Below are 17296 nucleotides of genomic sequence, written 5' to 3'. Positions count from 1 at the left end.
CACTCTGACCCTAGTCCCTATGTATTGCAATGTGTTACATCCTGGGTTCCTCACTCTGACCCTAGTTACCTGTCCTTTGATAACATATATCGTATTCTGTATTTTCCAGGGAGGGCAGATGTAACAGTGCTGCCATTTGTATAAAAACAATGTATAGCTATGGCATTCAATGTCTAACACTAATTTGCTAACCACAGATGTGCTATTCACATTTAAATACAGGAATATCTATCAAATCAAATCTAACGTATATCATATCACTATTATTTTAAGTGTTTATTTTATACATATTAAAGGTTAGTAACCTAGTTTCGCAAAATAGACTGTCAGGGGAAAATTGAAACTATAGATATATAAAAATTGTTAAGCAAAATAAAACATAATTAATACAATATTGGGAGGTTTTTGAAAAGAAATTTGACATCCAATACAAGAATCATATCAAAGAATTGTGCTATAATTAAATTAATCAGTGTCTATACATAAACTATCATAAGATGAAGATATTTTGAATGTTTCGGTATGCAGTATCCGTGGGTTTTTTAAGTTTGCTTTCCTTGAGCTTTACTTAATACAAACTATATTTTACAACAATTATTGCACAAGCTATTACAGTTTCTATTTATAACATAAACTGAATCCATTTTACAACAATATTGAAACAAATCATTTCAACTTATATTAATCACTCTTTGTGGTCCGGATGTTCGCTCAGGGAAGGCCTTAATGAATAGGGAAACCAGAGTACCCGGAATAACTTACGTGGTCGGACAGGTTAACCCCACACCCTTAAACGTCCGATCGGGAATTCGAACCCTGAACACCTTGGTGAAAGGCAAATGCGCTGTCCTTTGTGCCACCCGACCACCCCATTTTTATAACTAATTCTGACACATGGCGGTCCTCTTCAAAACGCACCGATTTCATTTCAGAATATTTTATCAGTTTCTCTTAATCACTCTTGTTGGTTAGGATGTTAGCCCTTTAGTGGGTCTTACTATGGAGGAAACCAGAATACCTGGAGGAAACCCACGTACAAGAATTAGCACCATAACCTACAGAAACGGTTTACTTATACGTTATATGACTAGAAATGTGATTGTTAAGTTTTCGTTTCTTGATCATTTGGTATTCTTTATAAATTACCTTGCGCCATGTATCATGAATAAGGTATGGCGGAAAACTGCCCGTATTTCCCCAAGTCGGCATTTTTGAAAACGGAAGAAAAAAATGATGAGTAAATAGTTTTTAATTGCGAAAATGCATGGAATAGATATAAAACCAATTGAATATGAATTTTTGAACTGTTGAGATATTCGGTATTGTTATTATAATACTGCAAATATAGCCATATTCGCTACATATCTATGAAAGTGACCGGGTTTCCCAGACTTAAAAAAATACTTTTAATACTTTCCCATCCGAGGACCAACTTTTCAATAACCTTTTTGATTCCGCGATGTAATATGCAAACACAAATCATATGACGGAAAAGTGGTCCTTCTTTGGGAAAGTGCTCAAAATAAGGAAAAACAGGGTTGATCAAGTTTTCAAAACTGCGACAGATTTTTGTCGGGTGAAAGGAGTTTGTATTTCCATATTCGTCTATGTCCGGTGTAGCATAATGTGTAACGCACTTTAGCTTGTGATTGTGTGACAATTGTTTGAGGATTAGCGGACTTCGTGGGATAAACCATGTATGAGCATGAAATTGAAAAAAAAAAACACCGTTCAGTTATTATTTGTCCTTTTCAGAGGACTTAAGGTTTACCTGTTTACCTTTCCTCCAAGTGGATTATGGTGTAGCCATTAGTCAACATTAGACTAGCCCTATAACATATCTGTATATAACAGGCAGGTCTATCAGATTGGCAATATTACATCACATACAAGTGTATCAGGCTGGCATCATTACGTTAAATATGACCCACGTGTAATTGAACTGGTCTTGTTACATTAAATATGGCAGACAGATGTATGAAACTGAAAATATTACACATCCAAATATGACATACAGGTGTGCTGGACTTGCCTCACTACATGACATAAGCAGGCGAATTCAGTCCACCCTTTTATATAACATATGACAAAAGGTACATGTTATAGGTTAGTCTAATTCACCTGCCTGTGTACAGGTGAATGTTCACGTATGCCATACAAGTGGTTTTGATTACATATGACAAGCAGGTTTTCGGACGAATCATTTAAATATTTACATTTATAATTTATTTGCTTGAAATATCGACCAAATTGCATATGAGATACTGTATTATTCCAATTGTCGTTATGCCCGCCCGCGTAATAATCTATCGGTCTACAATGGAGTCTCATGGAGAGGCAGTACTCTAGTCGTTAGCTCAACGAATACTTGAATCAGATGAACTTATCGACAAAGAAAATAACCAAAGGATGGAAGAGGCAAGGTTTGATAACATCGAAAGAGAGGACATGGGTAGGTTTGTCGACAACATGAAAAACGGCAACAAGAAGAAAGATATTTGTTTTAATGCATTTTTTTCATCAGTAAAATGTATTTGATAAAAATGCTATAACATGCCAGTTTTCATATCAGACCCATTGGCCCTCAACCTATACCAGGCCCTTGGGCCTCATATAGGTAGCTCGGTCCAACTGGGGTCTGATATGAAAACAGACATGTAATAACCTCTAAATATCAGACAGATTATAAGACTAGCCAAAGTTCACTATATCTACATGACTGGCGTAGTGATTGTGTGACAATTGTGTGAGGATTAGCGGACTTCGTGGGATAAACCATGTATGAGCATGAAATTGAAAAAAAAAAACACCGTTCAGTTATTATTTGTCCTTTTCAGAGGACTTAAGGTTTACCTGTTTACCTTTCCTCCAAGTGGATTATGGTGTAGCCATTAGTCAACATTAGACTAGCCCTATAACATATCTGTATATAACAGGCAGGTCTATCAGATTGGCAATATTACATCACATACAAGTGTATCGGGCTGGCATCATTACGTTAAATATGACCCACGTGTAATTGGACTGGTCTTGTTACATTAAATATGGTAGACAGATGTATGAAACTGAAAATATTACACATCCAAATATGACATACAGGTGTGCTGGACTTGCCTCACTACAAGACATAAGCAGGCGAATTCAGTCCACCCCTTTATATAACATATGACAAAAGGTACATGTTATAGGTTAGTCTAATTCACCTGCCTGTGTACAGGTGAATGTTCACGTATGCCATACAAGTGGTTTTGATTACATATGACAAGCAGGTTTTCGGACGAATCATTTAAATATTTACATTTATAATTTATTTGCTTGAAATATCGACCAAATTGCATATGAGATACTGTATTATTCCAATTGTCGTTATGCCCGCCCGCGTAATAATCTATCGGTCTACAATGGAGTCTCATGGAGAGGCAGTACTCTAGTCGTTAGCTCAACGAATACTTGAATCAGATGAACTTATCGACAAAGAAAATAACCAAAGGATGGAAGAGGCAAGGTTTGATAACATCTAAAGAGAGGACATGGGTAGGTTTGTCGACAACATGAAAAACGGCAACAAGAAGAAAGATATTTGTTTTAATGCATTTTTCTCATCAGTAAAATGTATTTGATAAAAATGCTATAACATGCCAGTTTTCATATCAGACCCATTGGCCCTCAACCTATACCAGGCCCTGATATGAAAACAGACATGTAATAACCTCTAAATATCAGACAGATTATAAGACTAGCCAAAGTTCACTATATCTACATGACTGGCGTAGTGACTCAGTATCACACATAAATAACAAACCAACACGTAGGAACACGGTCACTACTATGGATCACTACGCTGGTATTTCGCCGGTTCTATTGTTATATTCATGTTTTCCTGCTGTAATCAGTTAAATAGGCTGACAAAATAGAGTACAATATAAAATTTATATTATTGAATACCAAAAAGGCGAAGAGGTCTTCATCTTACTAAAATATGTACACAAGCAACAACATACAATAAGGAATGGTGTGTTTTGAGTCCTATGTCGTGGGACAATAAAGAATTGTGTATTGAGAGTCTCTGTCATCGGTCAATTCGGAATCGTGTGTTTTTGAGTCCTCTGTCGTTGGACAATGATGAATGATGTGTTTTGAGTACTCTGTCATGGGAAAATGAGGAAGGGTGTGCTTTTGAGTCCTCTGTCATGGGACAATGAGGAATGGCGTGTTTTTGAGTCCTCTGTCATGGGACAATGAGGAATCGTGTGTTTTTGAGTCCTCTGTCATGGGACAATGCTGAATCGTGTGTTTTTGAGTCCTCTGTCGTAGGACAATGAGGAATGATGTGTTTTGAGTACTCTGTCATGGGACAATGAGGAATGGTGTGTTTTTGAGTCCTCTGCCATGGGACAATGAGAAATGGTGTGTATTTGAGTCCTCTGTCATGGGACAATAAGGAATGGTATGTTTTTGAGTCCTCTGTCATGGGACAAAGAGGAATGGTGTGTTTTTGAGTCCTCTGCCATTGGACAATGAGAAATGGTGTGTTTTTGAGTCCTCTGTCATGGGACAAAGAGGAATGGTGTGTTTTTGAGTCCTCTGTCATGGGACAATGAGAAATGGAGTGTTTTTGAGTCCTCTGTCATGGGACAATAAGGAATGGTATGTTTTTGAGTCATATGTCGTTGAACGAAGAAGAAATGTGTTTTTCAGTCCTATGTCAGGGGCAAATGAGGAAATGTGTGTTTTTGAGTCCTTTGCCGTAGGACAATTTGGATTGTTGTATTTTTGAGTCCTCTGTCGAAGGACAATGAGGAATGGTGTGTTTTTGAGAAATTGGTCCGCCAACCTACGGATTACCCATTGTCCATTGTTAAACATTCATTCTTTACATACAGCAGTTTAGTGATTTTCGTCAATTTAGACAGATATTATGTCAATATCAACAAGACTTCCGTTTTTAGAGCGAGACAAATACCAAATGTACTTAGGACGTACACGACCCTCCTCTCCCTGATGTTCTACAGAAGGCCCCACATGCGCATTCATGTAGATCAGACGTCTGACTACTTCAGTCATAAATAACGCATTGATCATTGTTTTTCCACCAAAAAAATAAAAAATATCACTTGTTTATTTTGTTTACTATTAACAGTGTCATCAACGGAACACCGACAGCCAGGCCCCCAGCAACACAGGTAACGGTAAGTCCTGGAAAATAGACAAGCATCACATACATGTCCAGGTTATGTTGTATCAGATATACAAAATTACTATTAACGCGCATACAATACGATTCCATTTTTTTGTTTTGCCTTTGAAGAGGATGTTCACGCCAATCTGTTAAAGATGTCTCTTACCTAAAATATATGTATCTATATGATCGTTGCTGTGAAAATACGGCAAGGTAATTCCCAAAATATCGATAGAATGCAGTTCCGTTCAAACATATTCAATATGTTTGAACGGAACTGTGTTGCATACCCTCATAAATGTTAAAAAGATGCATTTCAAACCTTATATTTACGTTCTATTGCATCTACTTTTATTATTTGAAATTTAAAAAAAAATAGTTTTTCACGTTAAAAAGCAAAACATCGTTATGAAAACAACATGAATTGAACAGCCTTTTTCGCGGGAAAGATGATGCGTTGTCAACGGTGACGAAGTACACAGTTGAGCAATAAACAAATAGTTCCACTTTACATGTTTTTCAATAATTTAATTTATATTACCAGCATGTTTAACAAGCATTAATTATTTTAAAAATTGATAGTAGATCTTAAATTAAAACAAAAATACCATGTAAAATATTTCAGTTGCAAAAAGTCAGAAATGTATTCCGTTTTTGCAGACATGAGAGGTCATGTAACTGTACATGTAGTACTGTTAATATTACTACAAACATGCTTGTTGGTACTGTTATCTAGAGGCACTGCAACACAAATGTAAATATTTAGCTATAAGTGATCATATCATAGCTTAAACATCCCCTAACGTAACTGTGGCTTGTAGTCCTATCGAATGAAACGTTTGAGAATGTATCTGTTATTTATGTTTAATAAAAAAAACTTTTATCGTGTATCTTAAGGATATACACCTCTGAGATGTCAAACATTTCTTGTATTTAACTTTTTTTTCTTATATGGATACCAATTTAACACAATATGTTATTTAATGTGATTTTGTTTTGTTTTGACCATTTGCACAACCAATGCATACACTTTCTTCCAAGTGTGTTATCAGATATGTATGCATGTTTGTAGAATTGATAAAAATATCATTTTCTTTTAAATTATGGAAGTCAATCTTAATCTTATTTTTTTTTTTTTTACTCAGAAAGGCGATTTTAGTTACCCCCTAAATTTTAATGATAAAATACTAATTTTTTCACCATTTTTTGCCAATTAAACGCTTGATATATATAAAGTGCTGCTATTAAACTTTTTTTTAAATATTTAATGAATCAAAAGAAAATGTGTTTCTCTTTCTAAAACAGCCACAAAAAAGGAGGTCCGTGTGCTTCTTTTTTTGTTTCATTATTATTTGTGTTATTTTTCACGTTTTTCGGGGTAAAAAATCAAAAGTGCTTCAGTTACACTAAATATGTAAAAATAATATATACCAATTATGTATCATTTTGCACGTTGTTGCATATTATTTTTATCATATTGAACATTATAAAGTTGTACAGCAAAATTGAACCTGCTACAATTAAAAATGGCGACACAATGACAATTTCAGTGATCAATCTAGTGTCAAAAAGCGACGAATCCATAATATACAATATCTTGACATCCATTCTAAACTAAATGTATAAGAGTCCAAAGATCAATCGCATTGCTTGATATATATTTTATAAGAGCAAAAATAAAGAGCATACATTACCGATTAAATTGACATGGATGTCCGACTCCTTGTCTTGTCTTTGTTTTGAATGCAATATCTCTGAAACGGATAGATAGCTACAGTAAACGATGGAAAACGTCATTACAGACTTTTATGACAAAAGATAAGTAAGTAGGTAGATGGTTTACTTAAATCATTATAATGCTGTTTGTTTGACGGACTGATAATTCGTGTCACTAAGATTTCTAATTTTAAGGTAAGGTTGTATGTATTTACCATTTGTAGTACTATACAACCCTTTGACATCAGTAGTTGTCTGAACACTAGACGATTCCACCACAGGCTCCTGGGGTAAATCCTGCACGTGCTGCGTTATGTTTAAGGCAACACTACAAAGGAAACATCGGTACACATTTACTGATTTGATATAAATATGAAATATTTTGACATAAATGTGTAGTGTAACACTAGCTAATTATATTGTTTTAAGACAGAAAAACTCACTTGAAATATCCGTATTCGTTTGGTACAGAATGTATCTCATGGAACGGATCGGAAGCATTGAGTCTCAGACACTCGTGGAACATTGGTGTTTTCTCGGTTGACATTTCATAACAATCGCAGACCATAATGAGGAATAAATTAGGAACGGTCATGTTAACTTCAAACGTCATATGGCTGGTGTCGTCATCGGTGAAGTCGATGTCCATCGTGTGGTATTTTGGACGTGACGTACATCTCCTGCTGGGTATACCCCGTAGTATACCGCGGCCACATTGCGTACACGTATCGCTACAGAAGTGCTTCGTGCATCCTCCATCACTGTTCGAAGGAGCAAATTAATATATGTCTTGACGCATGACTCTGTATCGGACCAATAACTCATATCTAACTATAAATGATATTTTATTTACATTGTACTTGTTTGTGAATAGCTAAGACTAGGATTTTTGCCCACATCTCGCTATTATAGACTAACACATTTGTATTGATATTGTAACTCCTAGGTACACGTATCCTTAAGGAATGACTTACTATAATTAATTATATCGAGGTATTTTGTACATAGACTGAAAATCAGTTGTCTGAACACTAACAATCCCATGTTTACACCTTCCAATCAGCTCTTCACACTCGATTCGTACACGTTCCATCAGCAAAACATCACCCAAGCACACCCTCTGTGTGATAAGTACTGTACAGTGTACATCACACCAGTACACTCTCTGTGTGATAAGTACTGTACAGTGTACATCACCCCAGCACAACCTCTGTGTGATAATTACTGTACAGTGTACATCACACCTGTACACCCTCTGTGTTATAAGTACTGTACAGTGTACATCACCCCAGCACACCCTCTGTTTGATAATTACTGTACAGTGTACATCACACCAGTACACTCTCTGTGTGATAAGTACTGTACAGTGTACATCACCCCATCACACCCTCTGTGTTATAAGTACTGTACAGTGTACATCACCCCAGCACACCCTCCGGGGTTTAAGTACTGTACAGTGTACATCACCCCAGCACAACCTCTGTGTGATAATTACTGTACAGTGTACATCACACCTGTACACCCTCTGTGTTATAAGGACTGTACAGTGTACATCACCCCATCACACCCTCTGTGTTATAAGTACTTTACAGTGTTCATCACCCCAGCACACCCTCTGTGTGATAAGTACTGTACAGTGTTCATCACCCCAGCACACCCGATGTGTGATAAGTATTGTACAGTGTACATCACCCCGGCACACCCTCTGTGTAATAAGTACTGTACAGTGTACATCACACCTGTACCCCCTCTGTGTTATAAGTACTGTACAGTGTACATCACACCTGTACCCCCTCTGTGTTATAAGTACTGTACAGTGTACATCATCCCATCACACCCTCTGTGTTATAAGTACTGTACAGTGTTCATCACCCCAGCACACCCGATGTGTGATAAGTATTGTACAGTGTACATCACCCCGGCACACCCTCTGTGTAATAAGTACTGTACAGTGTTCATCACCCCAGCACACCCGCTGTGTGATCAGTATTGTACAGTGTACATCACCCCAGCACACCATCTGTGTTATAAGTACTGTACAGTGTTCATCACCCCAGCACACCCTCTGTGTGATAGGTACTGTACAGTGTACATCACCCCAGCACACCCTCTGTGTGATAATTACTGTACAGTGTACATCACACCTGTACACCCTCTGTGTGATAAGTACTGTACAGTGTACATCATCCCAGCACACTATCAGTGTTATAAGTACTGTACAGTGTTCATCACCCCAGCACACTCTCTGTGTGATAAGTACTGTACAGTGTTCATCAACCCAGCACACCCTCTGTGTGATAAGTACTGTACAGTGTTCATCACCCCAGCACACTCTCTGTGTGATAAGTACTGTACAGTGTTCATCAACCCAGCACACCCTCTGTGTGATAAGTACTGTACAGTGTTCATCACTCCAGCACACCCGATGTGTGATAAGTATTGTACAGTGTACATCACCCCGGCACACCCTCTGTGTAATAAGTACTGTACAGTGTTCATCACCCCAGCACACCCGATGTGTGATAAGTATTGTACAGTGTACATCACCCCGGCACACCCTCTGTGTAATAAGTACTGTACAGTGTTCATCACCCCAGCACACTCTCTGTGTGATAAGTACTGTACAGTGTTCATCACCCCAGCACACTCTCTGTGTGATAAGTACTGTACAGTGTTCATCAACCCAGCACACCCTCTGTGTGATAAGTACTGTACAGTGTACATCATCCCAGCACACTATCAGTGTTATAAGTACTGTACAGTGTTCATCACCCCATCACACTCTCTGTGTTATAAGTACTGCACAGTGTACATCACCCCTGCACACCCGCTGTGTGATAAGTACTGTACAGTGCACATCGCCCAAGCACATCCTCTGTGTAATAAGTACTGTACAGTGTTCATCACCCCAGCACACCCGATGTGTGATAAGTATTGTACAGTGTACATCACCCCAGCACCCCCTCTGTGTGATAAGTACTGCACAGTGTACATCCCCCCATCACACCCTCCGGGGTTTAAGTACTGTACAATGTACATCACCCCAGCACACCCTCTATGTTATAAGTACTGTACAGTGAACATCACACCAGCACACCCTCTGTGTTACAAGTACTGTACAGTGTACATCACCCCAGCGCACCCTCTATGTTATAAGTACTGTACAGTGAACATCACACCAGCACACCCTCTGTGTTACAAGTACTGTACAGTGTACATCACCCCAGCACCCCCTCTGTGTGATAAGTACTGCACAGTGTACATCACCCCATCACACCCTCCGGGGTCTAAGTACTGTACAGTGTACATCATCCCAGCACACTATCAGTGTTATAAGTACTGTACAGTGTTCATCACCCCAGCACACCCTCTGTGTAATAAGTACTGTACAGTGTTCATCACCCCATCACACCCTCTGTGTTATAAGTACTGGACAGTGTCCATCACCCCAGCACACCCTCCGGGGGTTAAGTACTGTACAGTGTACATCAACCCAGCACACTATCAGTGTTATAAGTACTGTACAGTGTTCATCAACCCAGCACACCCTCTGTGTGATAATTACTGCACAGTGTACATCACCCCTGCACACCCGCTGTGTGATAAGTATTGCACAGTGTAAAGCCCCCCGGCACACCCTCTGTGTAATAAGTATTGTACAGTGTACATCACCCCAGCACCCCCTTTGTGTTATAAGTACTGTACCGTGTACATCACCCCAGCACACCCTCTGTGTTGTAAGTACTGTACAGTGTACATCACTTCAGCACACACTCTGTGTTATAAGTACTGCACAGTGTACATCACCCCATCACACCCTCCGGGGTTTAAGTACTGTACAGTGTACATCACCCCATCACACTCTCTGTGTTATAAGTACTGTACAGTGTACATCACCCCAGCACACCCTCTGTGCGAAAGGTACATTTCCCTAGCACACCGTCTGTACCATGGGTACATCACCCGAGAACACCCTCAGTGTGATAGGTACATTACGCTAGCATACCCTCTGGCCATTGGTACATATCTCCCCAGAACACTGTACGATATGTACATCACCCGTACTCTATACGTAGACAGACACGTACATGTTTACCCTCCACACACACCAAACCTTAAACACACTCTGTACGTATTAAGGTAATTATATCACCTTTACACGCGGACAGTTACACGCATCTCCACACTTCCCCACACACCAAACCTTAATTAAACACACTGTGTACGTACCCCGGTAAGCGTATCACCTCTATACGCGGACAGGTACACGCATCTCCACACTTCCCAACACACCAAACCTTAATTAAACACACTGTGTACGTACCCCCGTAAGCGTATCACCTCTATACGCGGACAGCAGTGAAAACCTTTCTGGGGTCTATTCGAGGTGCAGTTGTTAGTCGCCACACATTTGTCGTTAAGATGGACTGGATAGAAATGGTACTTAAGGAAGTTGATATGTATGATTTCTGTCGTCACTTGGTAGACGAGGAATACCTATAACATATAATAATAAATAATAATAATAGACTTTATTTATACTCGATAATAACTTGTTGAGTCACAGACTCTTCTCACACATGGCCGAGAACATATATACAAGTTTGTACAACATGGATAATACGTTACAAATATAAGAGATAATGCAAAACACATACATTATAAAGATATATTGTATACATATATAAATACTGTAATATGATGTATATGTACATGTAACTGTTCTGTTTCACTGTGTCTTGAAAAAGGAGCGGATCGCTCCGAAAATTTGACAACCTAAACTTGTCCACACTGTTGGAATTACTTCTTTGCCCCATATATAAATACTGATATATACTGCTTTTCAATTGAGTAATTAATTATATAACTACATTTCATTACAACACATATGTCAACCATACTGTTATAGTAACATACGCTGATGAAACATAATTACATATCGTAGTATATTGCTTATTGGGAAAGTCGTAATGTCCAGATCAGGCCGAAAGAGAGGTTTTTTTTTGGCTTTATACTAGTAGTTTAAAATCGTTTCTGCAGTTAGTTTTAAATACTTCAAGTGATTTGGAGGATTTGGTTTGAGTGGATAGGCTGTTCCAAAATGTGGTTCTTGATTTAAAAATGACCGCTTGAAAAGTTCTGTTTTGTGTTTTGGTATACGGTAATTTCCTGCTGTTGCGGTGCGTTTGTTTCTGTTGTGACTTTCCTGGACTAAAGTGTGTGTTTTGAGTTTGTCAGAATACACTTTGTCCACTTTCGGTGTTTCTCCGTGCATAAAAGCATTATGGGAAATTGAGCCCGGTTAATATCTACAAAAAATGATAGCAAACCCCTACGAATAATTAAAGCTGTTAGCCAGCCACCCGTCTATCCGTCATTACACATCCTAAAGGTCAAATTTGACGAGAAGAATTGTTAAGTCAGACAAGTTGCATGGCGGGTGAATATTTTGCCTACATGGCCAATTTACTTAAAAGACCTTCGCAATGATTCGACATGACGCGAGTCCAATCTTGGTTGCTCTACTGATCACGAGAATGCTTTAAACGATGGCGCTAATACGTGCAATAAACTGAGATAACGTCCCGCCATATTTTTTGATTGCTTTTTTAATTTCACCTCAACAAAAATTGTAATTTGATGTCATAAATAACGGGATTAAACAGATCGATGAACACTTAACTAAGAGTATACTTCCGGTGTCATGAGAGGATCAGTTATTATGAATAGATGAATACAGCGAAAATATACCGAGATATTACAAGACATTTGAGTACTTTGAGATGGAATCTGCCGTTCTTCGTTAAATTATGCTGAATTCTTCAATTTTGACGAATGAGCCAAAATTAGAGAAGGAAAACCGTAAAGCTCGCCGGTTTTGTGTTCTGCAGTAAACCAAGGTCGCGAGTTGCTATTCACCGGAAGTAACTCACACGTGACTCGTTGCAAAATAGAGCGTAATAATCAATTTTATGGACTCACACCTATAAGAAAATTCTTAAAAATGAAGGCAAGCTGTTTTAAAGTCTCCCCGGTTCAGCTCGTTACATCTTGTAAGTACTGACACTCGTTCGATACCGATGTCGCATTCAGTCGGGTTGTACACGCTTGGAAAACAACAAAGAATTTCAGAAAAAAGTGAACATTTATCCATAAATAGGATCGAGGTTTTTCTAAAACGTATTGCTTTAAAAAGACCATCGTGAGAATAATTACGGCCATGTCACCATTGACAACTATCCATTCCGTGAAGCCCTTGGATATAAAAAATAGGGTTTTTTTAAGAAAAATATTTATATTTCATATTAATTCTCTGAAACATCAAATGCTTGAATATTACGAAAAAAATCGATGCCTTTAGGTTTCTATTTTCTGTAGTTTTGGGCATCATCAGCGGGTGTATCTATTTATAGAGCTCATTGAGCTGGGTAACGTCGGGCCATGTTCACTTGTAAGTTTGAGCTTGCCGAGTACCGAAAATGGAACATTTAATCACATCAGTAAGTATATGAAAATAACGGGCAATATTAAGGTACTTAAGTATGTATCTGAACAATACGTTTCATGTTTAGATTCTATAGTATATATACACTGTCGCACTGTACCATTTCCCAGATTTGTTTAATTTCATCTTTTAAACCTTCAATTGGTCAGGAGTAAATGAGCAACATACAAGACATAGGCAGATGAAATTTGCTCCAATCGCTTAAAACTATAAAGATTTTGATTTAGCCCATTTATTTAAAGCGCGAAATAAGAATGCTGCATCATATATGTTTGACACTAATAGACAGAAAAAGAGCCTGTCCACAGCGTAATCTAATAAAACATTTCTTCTAATGAATCGGAATCAGACTTCATCATTTGTCATGGGCCTAGTGACATTGCCCCTGAATCCAGTTCTGATTCTGAATCAGAAAGTCTGTATGTCCCGTGGAAAAGGCACAAGCAAAGGTGAGAGATATTTCATTCAGAGTTTTTTGGGGGCTTCAGGAACCCCCCACCTGAATTTTATCTTTAAAAATATCAATTTTTCCCCACATGACCGAGACTGATGTGCACACGTTTATCCAGAAACCACCCATAATACTTTATTATCTTTTAGATTTGGTATTCAGCACAGCGGCATGGCTGCATTTCCTTGTTTAGATTTCTTTTAAAACTAATTAAAATTTGTCAAAATATGTTTTCAATAGGTGGACAATGATGATTATTATATCAATAAGTTCTGACTTAGAAAATCTGGCCAGCAGAAAATTTTGAGATTAGCCAATAATGAAATTTTGCATAGACGCAAATAGGTTCTGGCCTTGGTTACATGATGTATTGTTCGCACCAAAAAGGAAAACTTCTGCAGAAAACTGATATTGGGAAATTAAAAACATATTAACATATATCTAGTGCGTCAATATTCTCGACAACATATCAGGCAATGCTTGTTTGTTTCATTTGTTTTATTTATAACTAGCCATGGTCATCAAGGATGGGCCGTGACGGAACCTGAGCGGACCTCGCTGGTAGGGATGGAAAGCTCAGGATCTGGGGCACTTATAGACACTTTGTTTCGACTGTTTGCTTAAATACTTGTTATCATAATGTACGTGCCGGAAGTAATTCTTCTGATTTTTTTCATTCTGGAATAACACTACCTATCTGTTATACGTTTAACGATGTTTCTGTTATGACAGTGTCATAGATTTGCATGCTTGTTATGTTTTATCTATTGCTACCTCCGCTTTCCTAGTTACATCATGTACCGACTTTTAAATAAAATTTACTTGACTGATTTGATTAGCCTCATTGTAAATATGTAACGTTATACAGGGTGTAACATTTCCCGTTACTGTGTACCGGAACACTTCCGATTTAATAGGTAGGCCATTACTTACAATGTAGTATTTCTTATAAGTTTAATAGGACATGGATTTTTATTCCCTAGGCAAAGGGTTTAACCATATGATGAAGTAAATATGTACTTTGACTCACTGCATCTAAGACTAAGACATTCCACAGCAAGAGCAGAATATAAGAAAAGAGTTTTATCACATAATCGGCCTGTTATCCAGCGAATGTCATTAGTGTAATATTAACATTTGCATGGCATTGTCACTACATAGGCTATTTGAAAGCTGTGTCGTTGATGGGACTTTAAATACCATGCACCACGAGACATAAATCTTAGCGTATCGATACAACACCGACCGGAACTACAATATCCAATGGAAATAAACATGACGGCTGCTGAAATATCGCTGGGCAATGTGGGGCTTGACAATGTAATTGTAAATGTGCCAAAAAGACAATATTAAAACTTTTATTACAACAAAACAAGACTAAGGTCTGCGATATCGTACACAATCCACACAGATTGAAATAGCCAATGCCGGTAATGGAAACAACTTTAACACTCCTGCCATTTATCAGATCAACAGGAGTTCATTAATGTCTGAAATACACATGCAATAGACCTACTGACACATATGCTATAGATTTACTGATATGAGTCACAGCACACATAAACATACACAAGGCATATGTGTATTTTAGACATTTAATTTGTAACGAACGCGTGTGCTCCGTCGCAAGATCACTCGCAAAGGCTCGCAAAAATAAATACTCCTAAAACTCGTTTCATAAAATCTCATATGAAATGAAAACTCATTTAAGATCCTATATATATATCTACATTGAATTGAATATTTGTTCTACTTCGTATACGACACGTTAATGTTATGCACCATTTATGAAAACCGTACTAACTTATTTTGAGCCTACACGTGATAGCTACCCTGTTTTCTTTGAAAAGATGGCAATACCGAGTTAGGATGATTATCTCTAAAATTATCGCCATACTCTATACCGGTATGCTTTTTAGGTCGACATAACAATATGATTTTTCGAGTAAATTAAACGTAGCATATGTCTTGCTAATAATCTAATCTAACCATTGTCAACCCCTTTTACTACATTAAAAATATAAGATAATTTATTTTTTGTTAGAATCACTTATCAATATGTTGTCAATGCAATGGTTACAGGTTTATCTACAATAACCTATACAGAGGGTTCATAAGAATAATCATTATAATGGTTTTTTAACTCTTATAAATCTAACGCCAGAGGGGTAGCTATATGTATTAATAATAATTTTGAGTTTAAAGTTCACAAAGAAAAGAAGGATAATACTGGTAATTTTTTGGCTCTAGATATTACAATTGAAGGATCAAGAATGACTCTTATTACTATATATGGTCCAAATCAGGATAGTCCTGGTTTTTACAATATTATTTCTGAGACTATTGATGATTTCGAAAACAGTTCTGTTGTGATATGTGGAGACTTTAATTTAGTTCTGAATCCTGAGATTGATTATGACAATAACTATAAAAACATAAATAATCCTAAAGCTAGAGAAAAGGTATGTGAAATTGTAGAAAACTTTGGTCTTATTGATATATTTCGAGAACAACATGAGGACAGTAGAAGGTATACATGGAGAAAGAGCAACCCAGTTAAGCAAGCCAGGCTAGATTTTTTCTTAATTTCTGATGATATGCTTTCTAGTGTTAAAAACTCTTCAATAGACCCAGGATATAAATCTGATCACTCTTTTCCTAAAATTCAGATAGAATTTAATAAGTTTAAGAGAGGGAGGGGGCTATGGAAACTTAACAATTCTTTGTTACAGGATATGGAATATCTTAATATAATAAAATCTCTTATTAACGAAATAAAAACTCAATACTGTTTGCCAGTTTATAATTTAGATAGTATCTCTACTATTTCAGACATAGACTTACAATTGACTATTAGTGACCAGCTATTTTTAGAAGTTCTTTTAATGGAAATAAGGGGGAAATCTATTTCATATTCGAGCTATATAAAAAAACAAAGAAATCTCAGAGAAGATAGTCTGAAAAAAACTATACAAGAATTAGAAGATAAAGATAATGTTAATTTAAATGACTTAGAAAATAAGAAAAAGGAACTTGAAGCAATTAGGTTACACAAAACAAAGGGGAATATTATTAGATCAAGGGCAAAATGGATAGAGGAAGGGGAGAAACCTACAAAATATTTTTTGGGCTTAGAAAATAGAAATTATACCTCCAAAATCATTCCTAAGTTACAGAAACAAAACAATGAGATAATATCTGACCAGGATGAAATTTTAAATGCAGTTAAAGATTTTTATGAAAAATTATATGATGATTCAGATGATATAGAAGATATTAATTTGAATGATTTTTTATCCCATTGCAATGTTCCAAAATTAGATGTTAATGAATCAGAAAAGTTAGAAGGTATTATTACATTGGAGGAAGCAGGGAAAACTTTAAGTAAAATGAAAAATAATAAAAGCCCAGGTTCAGATGGATTTACTTCAGAATTTTTTAAATG

At 37.1% G+C, this 17296-nt stretch overlaps 1 protein-coding gene across 2 annotated transcripts in view; it reads right to left on the bottom strand.

Annotated features, from left to right (window-relative positions):
- Positions 1 to 5060: 5060 nt before the first annotated feature.
- The window catches only part of LOC110462622, a 16509-nt gene continuing 4273 nt past the window's right edge, over positions 5061 to 17296 (bottom strand). The window contains exons 2-6 of one of the 2 annotated variants that reach the window (XM_021516663.1): positions 11220 to 11392; positions 7339 to 7656; positions 7111 to 7223; positions 6874 to 6933; positions 5061 to 5196 (exon numbers count right to left, since the gene is read on the bottom strand). In XM_021516663.1, coding sequence (XP_021372338.1) covers positions 5111 to 5196; positions 6874 to 6933; positions 7111 to 7223; positions 7339 to 7656; positions 11220 to 11392 — 750 coding nt within the window. In that variant the 3' untranslated portion in view covers positions 5061 to 5110. Of the gene's footprint in view, positions 5197 to 6873; positions 6951 to 7110; positions 7224 to 7338; positions 7657 to 11219; positions 11393 to 17296 lie in introns of both variants that reach the window. The other variant, XM_021516664.1, reaches the window with a different exon arrangement.

Source organism: Mizuhopecten yessoensis, unplaced genomic scaffold (genome assembly GCF_002113885.1).
Source record: "Mizuhopecten yessoensis strain PY_sf001 unplaced genomic scaffold, ASM211388v2 scaffold10813, whole genome shotgun sequence".
NCBI classification, from domain to species: Eukaryota; Metazoa; Mollusca; class Bivalvia; order Pectinida; family Pectinidae; genus Mizuhopecten; species Mizuhopecten yessoensis.
Note: the sequence above shows the minus strand (reverse complement) of the source record. Positions and strands in the feature narration are given on the sequence as shown.